The 16,739-nt window shown below is 32.7% G+C and overlaps 1 protein-coding gene across 1 annotated transcript in view; it reads right to left on the bottom strand.

Annotated features, from left to right (window-relative positions):
• Positions 1-14,355, bottom strand: part of LOC127737012 (monocarboxylate transporter 14-like) — a 193,385-nt gene extending 179,030 nt beyond the window's left edge. Inside the window, exons 1-3 of the mRNA XM_052247565.1 lie at positions 13,980-14,355; positions 10,417-10,560; positions 9,759-9,854 (exon numbers count right to left, since the gene is read on the bottom strand). Coding sequence (XP_052103525.1) covers positions 9,759-9,854; positions 10,417-10,560; positions 13,980-14,172 — 433 coding nt within the window. The 5' untranslated portion in view covers positions 14,173-14,355. The remainder of the gene's footprint in view (positions 1-9,758; positions 9,855-10,416; positions 10,561-13,979) is intronic.
• Positions 14,356-16,739: the final 2,384 nt, after the last annotated feature.

Below are 16,739 nucleotides of genomic sequence, written 5' to 3'. Positions count from 1 at the left end.
CATGCAGACAAAATACAAACATGATATATAATACAAATAGACTACACAAAGCAAAACAGAAAAAAAAATAAGCTAAAGCAAGGCTAAAAAGCACATATAGACGATACACAGCAGAAAGCACTATTTGCGAAAAAACGCCCTTGTGTTTGATTGCTCTTGTTGTGTTTTGGAGGATGCTGCCTGTAAGTGGGTAGTTACTGCTCTGTAGAAGTTCATATGGTTAGCTCTCATTTTTTTTGTATTGCATTTAGTGAGTTGGTGATCTGTTCTTTTTCATATTAAGGTCCCTACCCCATCCTCCAATACTGAATGGGACTGCAAATACTCCTACTTGAAATTTATGTAAACATTTCTGTTGGTCTGTTTTAGTTTTTGTTTTGATTTATTTTGTTTTCGCTTAGTTTATATACTAGTACCATGAAACAAGCTGTAAAACGTCATCATCAAACTTCGAATTTTGCGCCATTGCAACTGAAATGGAATGTGGGGTTGATTACCTCACCTTAATATTTTACCATTGAAATATTGAGAACAGTAACAATTTGCTTTCTTAATTTCCCCAACGTTAAAAATAATCGACTTTAATTAATATGAAGTGTTTAACATCAAATGTAGTTATATTTACAATATAAAGAATATTTTTGAATAATATTGTTCATTCAGTGCGGAATAGTTCCACCATGGCGACTGTAACAAAGTCGGATGCTGAATGACAGTAATAAAATGGTCCATACGTCCATGAAATTGATCGAATGAAGGTACTTACCCCTCCGATGAATAGAAAAAACACGACTTGTGTAGAAAATCATCCACGAAGCGTATCACTTTGTGTCCGTAATAAAAACTTATTGATAGGGTCCTGTATCATCTGCTCTGGTAGTCCAACTATTAGGTTTAGAGGTAAAAATGCGCTTGCAAATATAATCCATTGAAAAAGCTTGAAACTAAGTAAGCATTGATCGTAAGTATTTCTACATAATAAGAAATAAAACTAAGTGTATTTGGGTCACTTGTCCTGGGCGGTAGGCATTCACACAAGCTGTAATGAATGTACTGGCATATTTTCATTGTTAAAACCACAGGACCATATTTATTGAAAACAAAATATGGAAAAGATGAATAATTTTTTTCTAAATACCAGTCTTTCATTTTGCCATACTTAATTGATATTATTTATATTTTGGTTTTGCTTTATGAGTAGGGAATGGTTTTTTTATTTTAACCCCCACTCCCCAAACATGAAATTATTAAAAACATATTGCGTTTATTGTCATATGATTATTTGACAGTTTCAAATTAATTAACACTTTATAAATTTCGTGTCTTCGAAGCGCTTCTATGGATCTACATTCATCAGAAACGCTCATAGATAAACATTTGAAAGCCAGGATGTATAAATGCGTATAACTGTATGGGCCAATAGGAACATAAAAAGAATAGACAAATTTATCTTGTGTCAACTTTTCCTGAGACAGTTGGTTTAAAATGATTAAGGGAAAATGTTAAAAAAAAATAGGTTTAGAGTTCATATAGTAGGTCGGGTGACAGTAAACACATAATTTTTTTTATGTTGGTCTAATTACGATTTCCTCATTTCTTTTCTGACATTTGGCACACGGCAAACTGGTTTATCATTTGTCGGACATCCAACGGATTTTTATGACAATTTTCTGACTCTGAACGTTGGTCATAAGAACGCCCCATATATTGAAAATATCCGAGTTCATGGCAAGATTTGTACCTTTTAGAGTTCATCACTTTCTTTTTTAATTTCACATTAATGCTGAAGTCTCATCAGTGAAAAGAAGAGTTATTTGCAAACAATAACAAAATTTATAAAGATGAACCGTCAAAGAAAATGAAACATTAATCAAATTCAGAATTCACCTGTAGGACTGACACATTCCTCTTAAATATGAAAATTTCTTTTTCTTTTAATCAATTGAAACCAAAAATAATTAAATAAATCTTTTATCAAAAATAAATCCACACAAAGTGAGTCAACTAGGTTCATTATGTGCCTGTTCCAAGCCAGGAGACTGTAGTTCTGTGGTTGTCGTTGGTTCATGTCATATTTGTTTTTTTGTAAATTGTTATGTTATAAATTAGGCCGTTAGTTTTCTCAATCGAGTTTCATAATTTTCATGTCGGGGTGTTTTATAGCCGACTATACGATATGGGTTTTTCTCATTTTTGAAGGCCGTACGGTTGCTATAAATGCTACATCCACTTCATATTAAATTTGATGGATAGTTTTCTCATTTGCAATCATACCTCTCCTTTCTTTTACATAGGTGTATTTTAACTGAATTATGTTGGTTAATGATACAATATCTTCTCAAAAATTATATTGTCATTTTCTATTGTAATTAGTGAATATATTAATTAGACAGTATCTATTCAACTATAGAAGAGACGGTAGATACAAAGGGGACATTCAAGACTCAAAAGTCGAAAGAAAAACTGATCACAACACCATAGCAAAAAATATAAACGACGAAAAGACGAACAAGTCTACAAAACACAGCATAGAAAATCAAAGACTGATATACATGAATCCTGTCAAAACACTGTTGTCAACTAATCTGCTTAACATATGACAATCATCGTTCTGTTTATGCCAGTTCAAATCCAGAGGAAATTCTTCATTCGATGATTTCACAATAGCGCGAAAGAGGACGATATTGTGCCAGGTTATCTATTCTTTAACGGCCAAGTGTATCAAGTAAAACAAAAATTCAGCGAACTTGTTTAAGTTTGTTATCCTGCAACCAAAATCGCACATTTAAAATTAATGGTGTACCGTCAATTGAGATAACCAAAGCTACTATCTCGGTAAAAACATCTTCACCCTCTTTAATACCAACCTGCGAAGCTAATTGTTGCTTGTCGAATAAATCATACTTATGGTGAAGAGATACCTAAATATTCCGCTTCTTGGAGTTGATTGCAATTGACATATTTCGATATACTTTTTGAGAGAATGTCAATTTTAAAAGATGATCTTTGAATAATATTGAGGTCAAAAAAATTATAGCAGACATATTTGTCTAATCCGTGGCCAAGGAAAGTCACTATTTTCTGCCTCAAGATTTGCTGGAAACTTACTTACGTTATCGATCTGCTGTATTCATGAGCATTACATTGGATAAACACATGTCCAATCAGTCAAATTCGACCGGGATTTCTGCTCAGTGGTATTTTACAATATTCAAAGTTCAAGTAACTTGGCGGAGGTTCTTTCTAGTTATTGTCCGTAACTTTAGCTATTTTCAGATTGATCGCGTGACATAACTCTGGGGAGTCAAAAGTGAAACTGGATTAATTTAAAACGGGTCTGTGTTCAGTGTTCTCTGACAACATTTTCAAATTTAGATTGATTGTGTTGAGGTTACGCAAGATATTGTCTGTCCGGAAATCAAACAATTTGCAATGTTCAGCTTTATCAAGGGGCACAGTTATTATAAGACAAGGAATAATCTGACAAATTCGCTAACGGTGTGTTTAGTTGTCTTTAACAACATTTTCAAATGATTTGATGGATGCATCGGAAGAAGCATTGTTTGCTATTTTCTTCCAGGGGCACAGGTAAATGTTCCCGTCGTCTCTTGTGGGGCATGAAGATAGATCACGAACAGACTTATGGTAGTCACACTTAAACGTACTCAAGTAATAAATGTAATAATGACATACTTGGTATGTTTCCAAATTATCCATTAAAAAATGCTATCAAAAAGAAAATCATTGGTTTCCGAAAAAAACAACAACACCTGAGTATGTCTCACATTCAATGTATCTTTTAACACTGTAAGATGTTTTTATCTTCATTTTCTATCCAAACATGCAACCATCTTCATATTTTACCTAAGAATTCAAGTTTACGCGCGCCAGAACTTTTCCAATCAATTTCATGCTGTAGTGTTTGCCATACAGGTGGTGTCAATACGGTCGTTAGCTTAATATTCTAGTCAAATCTACCTTCTATTATATGATCTGGTAAATGTATAAATCCTAGATGTTTTGTGTCTTTCTCATCGATGATTTTCCCCTGGCCTTAATGGCATACGATACAGTCGCAAGGGCATATAACACATTTAAATTTAACGTGTTGTTTTCGCAACGTTGCTACTGATGACCATTCAAAATTCGCGGAAAATTCACTTACGTCATCAAATCGGTTACGTGAATTTAAAAGTATTTGTATAGGCACTTGATGTATATTCAAGCACTCGAAATCTGCTACGGGGGCATAAAATTCAAGGCAAAGGAAGACTGTTTATTGTTCTTACCTTAAAAAATTAGTATACTGTGACTGTTATTTGTATAGTGGTTTTGTTTACGGTGGGAATAGCTGCACGACGATGTTGCATTGCGACAGCGCAAAAAAAAAAAAATAAAAAATGGGATATCCAGCATTATAAAAATAGGTTTCAAATCTTAAGCTAAAATATGAGCACATGAATCTCATTTATTCTATTAAAGAAAACGTCAACAATAATTTTTAGTCTACATACATTTCTATTTTCAAATAAATGTCTACGGGTTTTAATTTCCAATAATTGAATTATTTCACAAACACTTAATCATAAAGACCTTCTTACACGTCTATATATATATATGTAAGGAACACTTTAGAAAAGACGGGTGAAAATATCTTTTTCGTTTCAAAGTTGTGTTATTTTTTTCGGAAAAGTAATCAAAAATGAAATTTTGAGTTTTTAAACTTAAATATCTCAAAAATTAAGTCACGGAGGTATATTTTTCTTTGCATATTTCGATTGTGCATATCAAAATTGACTTTGAGTCAAAATTTTAAGGAAACATCAACGAGGAATTTATTCTTTATCGTATGACCTTAACTGTTAAGATGAAGATAAATTATGTTTGTGTTTACATTAATCGTCAGGTAATAGGGTGCTCCGTTCACGGAGGGATCTTCGTCTTACATACATCCCGCTGCAAATGTTTGCACCTGTCCTAAGTCAGGAATCTGATGTACAGTAGTTGTCGTCTGTTTATGTAGTTCATACGTGTTTCTCGTTTCTCGTTTTTATATAGATTAGACCGTTGGTTTTCCCGTTTAAATAGTTTTACACTAGTAATTTTTAGGGCCCTTTATATCTTGCTGTTCGGTGTGAGCCAATGCTCCGTGTTGAAGGCCGTACCTTGACCTGTAATGGTTTACTTTTATAAATTGTTACTTGGATGGAAAGTTGTCTCATTGGTACTCATACCACATCTTCCTATATCTAATAACAAATTGTTTTCATCAGATTAAGTTCCCTGATATATATGTTCCTTTCCTCGAGACTGCGTGTTGCTCTGCTCCTTTCTACCTTCATGTATACAAAACCATCAATATATGAAAGAATTAATCTTTTAAAAAAGTTGTTAAAAGTAGAGGTATGCTTCCATCACGTTTAATATTTTAAGAAAAAAACCGATGGTGATATTCTCTAACTGATTAAAATATAATGAATTTGACTTAATTGTTGGTCTTTTTTTCATTAACAAGTTAAATATTGCTCCCACGACAAAACTTTCACAAACATTTAAATTATCGCTCTATTGCAAGTGGTGACAGTATTGGGTGGTAGTGAGACTGACCTTCCTGTCTTAATGCATTCAGAAGACTACTTGATTGCTGTGTATTTGCATTATGTTGACGACCTGTATGCCTGTGAACACTAAAACTTGATGATCTTGGTCCAACTTTTATAGATTCCAAACTATCACTTAGTCGATTAATTCGATTTAAACCATTGTCGTGACGTCAGCCTATTCATTTACCGTGGATTCTTAGCACATACTTACAACTTCTCGTCCAATCAAATTGCTTATATTTGCCTTCTAATTTTCATAGTACATACTTTTCCTGTGTACTAAGTAACTACGCATGAATGACCACAAGGATAAGATTTCATTGTATCGTAATCAAGATATTTAAAACAAAAATTCCCACTGGCTATTTTGAAATAAAATGCTGTGTTCCAAATTAAATTAAATAGTTTGTAATTAGTTTTCACATTGATTTTTAAATATCCTGCTATTAAAATCTTTGGATCTAAAAAATGTTTTTGACAATTGCAAATTTTATCATTTAAATAAAGGGTAATACATATGGTTCTTTATACCTTGATTAGAGTACAACGATATCTTAAAATTATGATAATGTATCATCCATGCAATTACTTTGTACACAGAAAAGTGTGTACTATGAAACCTTGTGAAGGAAAATTAAAGCAACTTGGTGATAATTTTTTAAACTTTCTTAAGGAAAGTGATCTATTTCGTCATGAATTGATTGATTTATTGATTATTGGTTGCTTAATGTCCAGTGGCAAATATTTCATGCATGTTTAGGACGATGTCATGAATTGAAAAACTGTGATTATGTCTGAAGATAATGTGCCACCTATATATATATATATAAACATATTCTGATAAATCTTTTAGTTTTTACTTTTAACTAATAAAAAAAAAAAAACACAAAACCTATAATCTCTGATCTATTTGTAGTTGCTTTTTAATGCCTATCTGCTAGACTATATCTTAGGGGACAAACTATCTATATGTTTCAAATTTATTATAGCTTTAGTTTTACTGTGAAATTAAAAAATGTTTTCAAAACATGTAAAGCTTCCACTGCAATTTAATTATTGCCTGCTTTTGGTCAATTTATTTTGTCATCTTACCTTGTAAGAAGAACATGTATAGTAAAACACCGCTTTATATCAGTATACATACTTACACCAGCAGCTACCATCTTTTCATTCTGGAGTGAAGGGCCTTTTGAAATCACATATTTTACAATGATACTAGTGAGTAGATTTACAAATTCGTTAATGAGTACCGTTTTACAAACACCTGTGATACAAGTAGTCAGCCAAAATAAACTATCAATAGACCAATTAAAAGATTACTCGAGTTGTAAATATGTGCTAAATTGGATAGTCTATGGAAAGGTATATACTATGAAATTAAGAGCTCGGGGCAAGCCCCTCGCTCTAAATTTCATAGTATATACCTTTCCATAGACTAACCTAGACTTGTTCTAGAATCAACGCTTTCTAAATCTGTCGCTGAAATGGATTCACCAAATTATATATTCAATTGTTCCTTTGTGTGCCTAACTTCATTAAGTTTGAATTAGCTAATTTACTGATTTCTGTTCACTAATGGAATTAATTTAAAAACTTACCTTTAATTTTTGTAATTTTTATATGCCTTCACTGGGAATCGAACCCGTCCTTGAAATCTGTTATGTGTGACTGACATCAACATATCGACGAAACCTCTCGGCTATCAATTGGTTACAATTTATATGTCTATTTTATATATATAAATGAACATATGATATACATCGGTACAACGGACACACAGGGTGTGTACCTTTATATATACATAATAGGCAATCGTATAGTATAAGTTGGTAGCCGCGAGGTTAGCATGGTCAAGATCAATGAGTTAAAGAGTCAAGTTAAAGGTAGGGACTTGTCAGTTTAGGTTCAAATCCCTGTATTCTGTTTGTTGTCCCTATTCTTTAGTTTTTCTGTTTGTTTTTTTTTTCTTATTTTGTATGTAATTGTGGATATTTTTGTAATAATAGCGAGTTTTACCGTTTTTTTTTATTATTATTGGCTATTTCACATATTTGAAACGAAAATGATTACATTCAATTTGTCCATTTTTGTTTAATAAATATAGTAAGATTTCATCTGTTTTACTTCATAATTTTACAAATGTTTATTCGCAAATTCCTATGCGAGTAAATCATGATGTGCCTAGAATAAGGCTTCTTGCTAGAAATTTCGGTAACATACTTATTATATTTCCTTTATATTTGCTCTTTGGTCAGGTTGTTGTCTCTTTGACACATTCCCCATTTCCATTCTCAAATGTATTAGAAATAAGTTCGAATATGTCTTATTTTGTAAACACAGATAATATTCAGATGCCTGATAATTTAAAGGCAGACGTGTTGTGTTATATTTATATTTTAATTTTCTAACCAATTATTTGTGATCTTATATTTAGTAATGCATCGTTGAACATGAAACCATGGTTATTTAAACTCACTATCAATACCTTCTAATTAAGAAAAGGCTTTAATTTTGAAAAGAAATTAACACCATAGTTTAATTATAGATACAATGGATAAGCGTTGATTCATGAAAAACCAACCATTCGCCCTCCGGGCTCATGGTTTCTTTTTCAAGAATCAACGCTTATTCATTGTATCTATATTACGTAAACCATTAGAACTGTGATAATATTTCCCTGCACAATGTAAATTGTCGATGTTTCCACTTTGAAGACTTGTTCTGCTTCCCTAAACGACGGACATTGATATTGGATCAAAAACGGTAAGCATTTCTTCGTTTATTGAATCGATTTCTTCAATATTCATTTCTATGTTATTTTCATTTTGTTTATTTAGTTTTGAAGGGTTGAGATCAGTTTTCAGAGGATAAATCATTATTAAGGCACTTGCTATCATCATAGATCCGGCAAGGATGAAGGAAGTATCATATGTTTTCTGGTGTTCATATAAAATACCTGCAATAATAAATTCATGAAAGATTGAAACAAAAACAAAAGTAGTATGTTTTAAGCTTGCTTCTACTACTAGTTGCGTTCTTCAATACGGTATTGTAAACACTTCGGAAAAAGCATATTTATGTGAGTGTTATTTATATTTTACAGTGTTGTTTGAATATTTGTTTTTATTTCTGTATTTCTGCTATGTTAACTTCAAAGGTTGTCATTTTCTCTTCTACTATTAAAGTTCTTGTGTTCATGTATATGAAGAGTAAGCCTAAGCTTCTAAACTGTTTAACGACGCGTCATTTATGCCTACATGGTTTATGCAAGTATATTTTTTGTAATGTGTGCTTCGTCAACAGTAGGAGGCGAAACGTTTACTTCGATACACAAACAACACGTTTTTCTCAAATTTATTAAGTGTATTTAGAAACAACACTAACCTGCTACAGGAGCACCAGTTAACTGTCCAACTGCTAAACCGAAAAGCACAATTCCATATGTAACACCAAATGTTTCTACGCCAGAAATGTCAATGATTATAGCTGGGACAAGGGAGCCTCCACATGCTGCATAACTCATTCCAAATATCGCACTGTAAAAGTATACACCGTAACGGGAATGTATAGTCAAACATATTGTTGCTATTCCACCTAATGCATAGAAGAAAATATATTGATAAATGGGTCTAAATATTTTTACATGGCTCATATTTGCAAAGACACCATGTAGAAGTTTGAAAACAAGAACCATAACACCGGAAATTGTATATAAAATAGCAGCATTTGGCTTAGTAAATCCTTTCTGATAAACAGCATAAGCTTGCAGGTGACCTAGGATAATCGATGCGCCAAACTGATACATAAAATTATTGATCATAAGGATGTAAAATGATGGAATTTTCAGATAAAAATGTTTGTCGAGAAATCCAACTTGTTTGAAGTTTTCACTTTCTCCATTTAATTGTACTGTCTCGAGATTCTTGCGAACACTGCTCTGTTGTAACTTGTTATATTCTGATTTGTCCGAAGAATATCCATTCTCTTGTGACTTTTGTTCTGAGCTGACCTCTTTTGTCAAAGGGCGGATTAATAATCCAAATACACATATATTGAGAGTTATTCCACCAAGAATCAAAAACATACCACGCCATGTATAATATTCATTTAACATTTCAATAATCGGTGGGAATGCAAAAATACCTATTCCGCCACCTGCAGATGATATCGCCATTGCCAGTGGTCGATGGTTTTTGAAGTATTTAGCCACTGCTACACTTCCTGGCATAAACGCTATTCCGCATCCTATGCCTGTAAACATATTTTAATAGCTATAACAAATACATTAGATCCAGTGTACATGAAATTAATTAGTAAAGAACCCCCAGTTACTGTTTAATTATATTTTTAAGTGCATCAGGCAAACACTACCTGTTTCAATAAGCACATTATTCATAGTTTACAAGGTATAGCATCATGAAACAACAAATAATGATAATTTATAAATCGCAAGAAAATATAACAACGTAGATACAACCAGACTTCGATGAATATTATCTATCTTTTGACACAGAAAAATGCTATAAATGCTTGTCCTTAAAATAAAAAACAAATGATATAAGTTTTATAAAATAGCATTTTGCAAAATATTTACGTTAATGCTAAAATCTGTTTTAATAGTGTTTCGGACCAAGCAATTTATATATACCTTACTGCGCTGCTAACCAGTAAATGTAATATGTACAAGAAAAAGCCAGAAAAAAATTGAATTAGTTTGCAAAATCTCATCAAGTATACCAGTTATTATTAAGTTCGCCAGTGATTGCTTTAGTGATTTTTTTCTACACTTCTGGTGTCCAAAATATATTTTTACCTGAAATTATGCCGTAAGTCAGAATGAGAGCGGGAACGGAACTGACAAAAGCAGATGACGTCATGCCAATAGCTGCAATCAGACTTCCAGCAATGGCAACCTTTCGTTCGTCGTATCTTTCAATCAAATATCCAGATAATGGACCTGAAAGGAAACATACTAACATAGGATTCTGTTAGGCATACATATTTAAGAGAACATCTTCGTCTTGCCATTTTGTAGGAATGTAACCATCATTAATGATCCGATCAGATCTCTGGTATCTCTTTCTTCTGTCGCTTTCAACTATACAATCGACAGTCTTACAAAAGATTAAGTAATAATTACTATCGAATACTTTATAAAGTTAGGTTTCGCGTATTCAAAAGTGAACTGCAGGCGATGATTTGCTGAAAGTGGAAAACTAAAATTCATTATTTAACATATTGTAAAGCAGAAAATGATTGTTTTCAAATATTTGACGGCAAGAGAATGCCAAAAAAAAAAACCCAAACTTAAACACTTTAGTTTTCATAGTGGTTGTACCTCTATTGTATAATGCTGATAAAGGTATCCTTGATGATTTGCTTTATTTTAAATTTAAAACCAAATGAACCTGTCACATTTCATGAAGTTTTATTCAATTCCTGATTTTTAATGTTTAACTAAGAAACAAAATACAAAAAATACCATACCAAAAATGAAATTAAAAAAAACCTTCTTATAATAGTATTCAAAGTACAGACAACATCATGTCTAAAGGAAAAACAGTTAAAAATACACTACATAGCAAAATTAAAATGAAATAAAAACAAACCCCACCAGAAAAAAAACTAGAAAATGGAGTGGACTGGCCTCAGCTGCAACTGCATCAGAAGGGAAAGCTGGTCCTGCTTTACTAGCTGCACCCGTCGTTTTCCTCATAACAAGTAAAAAGAGATAACAGGGGCATTCGGTTATGATTTTCTGAACTGGAATTTGGATACAAAAAAGGAGAACATATAGAAATAAGAAGATGTGGTATGAGTGCCAATGAGACAACGCTCCATCCAAGTCACAATGTGTAAAAAGTTAACAATTACAGGTCAAAGTACGGCCTTCAACACGGAGCCTTGGCTCACACCGAACAGCAAGCTATAAAGGGCCCCAAAATGACTAGTGTAAAACTATTCATGGTAATTAGTTAAACTGATATTACGAAATAGTCAACAAATGGAAGGCATGCTGGTGTCCGTTGAACTAAATATTGAGTAATCAGTTAACCTTTGTCGATTAGAACGCTTTTGATAGCTTCCTTGTAAGCAGCAGTCCTCTAGCTCTGGAGGATATGCCAACTTGGCGATGAATACTCCATTAAAATGGGAAAATTTAGGTTACCTCCTTTGTCGGTAAGTTATTTTTTAGCTAACCCTCAGTGTCAATTTTTTAACTGTATCTGTGATATCATTTTTTTTTTATGTTCAATTGGAACGCTGTGACGAAACACTTGGTATATAATTGCTACTTTCGTCTTTCGTTTAATTTTAATGAAAGAATATGGATTCCACATATAGTTGGATTTAACCCTAAATAGTTAAACAATAATATCAAACCGTGATTAATAATTATGTATAGACGATACGAAATTAATCTTTTTATAGCTTAACATGATACTTCACACTGCAAATTATTTAAAGAGATGGAAAATTGAGAATTATTAATAGGAACAAATACCGTGAAAACTCTATCTGTGATGGATATTAAATTACGTCCTAAACAGTTTTAATTATCGTATGGGTATTTGTAGGAATAGACTATTTTGATGTTATAAATCATGTCAGTACCGAGGCACTAACTACTGAGCTGATGATACGTAACCTGATATGCCAGTCTACGTTTGTAAGTGCCAGTCTGCCAGCGAATCATCGTGTAGTTAAAATTCATTAAAAGATTTACAATTAAAAAGCAATTGAGATTGACACTTAGAATCATGTGCAAAACAGTGTAGCCGAGACCATTCATTGGCGCGCTAAAATATCCCATTGACTGGCTCAGATTAGGTGAACGTTCGTCTGTAACGCCCACAACTCACGACGTATTTATTATAAACATTTAAACTATGGGGTTGCCAAAGGGTCTCAGTATATATACGAACTACAGTGCACAGTATATTATATACATATTTTATTTGCGATCATAAAATGTACGAAGTCGTTCATTACTATGTAAATTGGGTCGATTAAAAAAAAAGCTGAATATGTTTCTGTTGCCAAGGGTTTTTCACAAGTATAGTAGTTAGCAGAAAAGATCACCAAACTATACATTTTACCTATTCAAAAACGTAAATGCAAATTTCACAAGGCTTGATCCAAATAGCCTTTTTACTGTCTAATAACTTGCAAGTACGAAAAAGACAGGAAAGAAGTATGTTTTGTCTATATGTTTTGTGTTTGCACACTTTTTAAAGTTGATCATGCATTCGTTCTAAAATAACATTTTGACCAGATAAAAGTTTAAAGATGACATAATTGGACAACCGCAATTGTTAAATCGCTTTGACGTCCGAAAAAAAGATAATAATCAACACATCCATTGTAACTTTTAAAGCCAGTTAAATCCTTTTTTGCTGAAAGAACTTCCGATATCATAAAAATTCATTATCAAAACATAACAAAAACACAAGTAAAGAACGTTTAAGTATTCAACATAAATCAAAACACAAAGGTTATTCCTGATTAGTTTTTCGAATTATTTAATTTAGGCGTTGAGACCCTTTGGTGACCCCACAGTCAAAATGTCTATAATAAATACGTCGTGAGTTGTGGGCGTTACAGACGAACGTTCACCTAATCTGACCCAGTCAATGGGATATTTTAGCGCGCCAATCAATGTTCTCGACTACACTGTTTTGCACATGATTCTAATTCATTTCAGAATCAGTATTAATATACAGAAATAACCAAGTTTTCAATTTGCATCATAACTCAGTAAATATGAAAAAATATTATTTTCATTGTATAAATAGACTATCTGAAATTACTTATGCATCAGTATACATGGTTTTAATTTATGTTTGTTTTGTTCCAAAATTGTTTAAGATTTCCAGAATCCTAGATAGACTGTCAATGAAAATCCCTCAAAACAAATCGATTGGTGGGAAGGAACGACAAGGAAATTTCTAATACCATCCTTATATGCCCTTTTCTGGTAGTGGTTAATTAAGGTCTTTCCCCTACGTGAGCATACTATGATTTTACGCCTTGCTTTCAAATATACAGGCCTTCGTAAAAAATCTTACGACAAACATAACTTGCAAATCAAGAACAATTCAGTATACTTTCGATCAATTTGAGTCGCAAGAATTCTATGTGAAACGCAGGCCAGGAAATATTGGACAATGTCTTATGATGCAATAATCACAGTTGCGGAAAAAGTTTCCGACTTGAAAAAATTATGCATCATACAGTTTAGTACATTACCTATGGCAATATAATTAACTATATGCGTAATATTTTAAGGCCGTACACAATTATGCGTGATTGCAACATGTACATGTACGGTATGAACTGTGCAAAATGAATGACAATGTTTTCACAAATACTTACAGGTGAAAAATAAAACGGCAGTGATGAGTGAAGATAGCCATGATGTTATCCCGCTCCCTTCGTTAAAAACTTCCAGGATGACAACATAAACCACACCAGCTGAGTATGATATCCCATATATCACTATTCTGTTTAAGGCAGCGGCTGTTACTATCATCCATCCCCAACAACCATCCACTTCCCCTTTCCTCATATCTTAAATACAAAAGACTGTTTTACGTGTTGTCAATAGATTAGCACGCATTATTAACGTCTCCTTGGAGACGTTATTAAGAATTGAACGATGGACAGTCAGTGCGTGAACGCCTCTTACTACCTGATTGGAAGATATTACGAGACGTGAATAATCAAAGTTTGTTGATTGGTTAGGACAATCCAAACCTAGTGAATGTCTTTCAATCCCGTAGAGTATCGGATTTGTCCTCTCTATTTTAGCAATTAGATTTTGCCTGGTCATTAATCATGCATATTCATGAGATTGGTACACAGGTAACTTTTATCTATAAATAGCCGAATCTTCTGGAGTTTTGTAAACACACACAACGTTAAACGATATACTACTTCATAACGTGTGACCTCACGTGAGTGGTAAAATTTGTTGATTGATATGCAAGACTATTCTGAATGAATTAATCTACAAAGCGAGAACACTTTCCATTTTCATCAGCTAAGAGACGGCTAGCGTTTTTTTGAAAAGCTATTACTTGTATTTATTACAATCAGGATGCTCCATGTGTACCTTGTACACACAAGGGAAGTAATTATTTGACATTTACATTTTATGTATCCAGTCATTAAATTTAGAAGTGCGAATCGATAACACAAATAATATATGTTCAAAAACTTTCAAGCTTTCAGTGGCAGTGTATATAAAGGGCGAATCCAGTTAGTTCATTTTCACTGTTGTATGCGAGTATGTCTATTGTAGAATAAAGGATGATGGGAAAAACTGCGTTTGTTTACTTTTTAAAAATACAATACAATTGAATGAATGTATGTTTTAATACAATTTCATTAGAATATAACTTTTTAATGTATAATAACAGGATTAATGTCCAAAAAAGTGTAATTAAAGCAGCAGAATCCATAATATTAATTACTGAATGCGATTCATTTTAACTATAAATGCGATGAATTATCATTGTAAGTGCAATAATTTCTGATGTGGAATTTTTGAAGGTGCTATGAATTTTCATTGTTGATTTATATGTTAATTCGACATGCAACAACTGAAAATAGTTTTTAAATGACTTTACTATTGATGATATTTACAATTTGAAATGCCAGCTAGTCGTAGATGCCTACTTGAATATACACGGGTATAACCACGTTCATATCATGCATATTCAAATATTGTTGGTGAGTTTGCTATTAGCTTGTCATGGATCCGAAAATTTACTGGATCAAAACATCCATGAATATAACGTATTTCTACGGCGAATTTTCCTTTAGAAGTTTGAGAACTCGCATAAAAAAGCTCTGAAAATTTGTCACGCCGTGTCATACATATTTCTACCATATTGATAGGCTTTTGCACAATGAACAGTACAAGAATGTACAACGAACGGTACTAAAGAAAGTTAACAAACTACAAAGAGAATGAATCGTACAGTGCCAAAATTCTGAGGTCAGTTTTTCAAGTAAATGTCTTCAAAAATAATTAAAACAACGGGTTTCTCATTCGCATTATGTATTATTCACAACAACAAATCACAAAATACACGGTCGCATTGAGTGTAAGAGCCAACCAACTATGCTGTATTTGTAATTTAATCAAGTTTGAGTTACACAGATTGTTTGTTTCGCGATGTTAAAAAGTAATTCACAGACCTGTCTATTTAAAATAGTCACATGGTGTTCATGTAATATAGCTGCCAGGAGCAGTAAACTTTGTTTTCATAAACATTGAATACTTAACTGAACAGTGCGTCAATTAGTCTTTGGTGAAAATATAAGAACGGTCTATCTACCAACATCGCTTGGCGATGTAGCGATTAACGTCCGGAATCAACTATAAGGCGGTTATACCCCGTGGTATAGAACCATTTAAACATGTAACACTAAACTGTTTTCAATATTTCCTTTTATTCTTACAATTGCGTATTTGCTTATGTTTAAAAACAGACTTATAAGAAATTAAAACATGAATTAAGGTGATTTGACTGTTGCTCCAACTTTCTTTAATGTATTAGATGTGTACACAATGGCATGATAAATATCAATTCTCCAGTCAACCAAGCGTCAATTGTTTGTGCAAGATGAAAACGTTTCCACTCATTCAATCGTGAAATGAAGATAGTTTTGTGAATGCTCTTTGTTATCTAAAATGCATCCATTAGAGCTATTTTCCTAATGCTTGTAGTTTAAAAGTTTGGTTGGCTTGCTTGCTATGTTTGTATAAATGTTTACTCAATCTTAATTACAATGCTTAAGCAAACATTTATACAAACAAAGCAAGCAAGTCACCCACACCTTTAAACTACAAACATTAGGAAAATAGCTCTAATAACATTTAATTTATTAGTATGCGATGTAGATTTAGACCGAAACAGAAACTCTGCTTTTTCGGTGACGTGGATTGGCTTAACTGTCCAAGATATATGTATTCAATGATGGCATGTCATAGGAAGGAATAAATTTTATCCTATATATAGATCTTGATCTGGATAAATTATTAGAGAAAATAAAATTGACTATATTAGCAATAAATGCCATTTCTAAGGAATTTATTGGTATATTACCTCAGACTTTAACTCACAA

This window comes from Mytilus californianus, unplaced genomic scaffold, assembly GCF_021869535.1.
Source record: "Mytilus californianus isolate M0D057914Y unplaced genomic scaffold, xbMytCali1.0.p SCAF_4, whole genome shotgun sequence".
Taxonomy (NCBI): Eukaryota; Metazoa; Mollusca; class Bivalvia; order Mytilida; family Mytilidae; genus Mytilus; species Mytilus californianus.
Note: the sequence above shows the minus strand (reverse complement) of the source record. Positions and strands in the feature narration are given on the sequence as shown.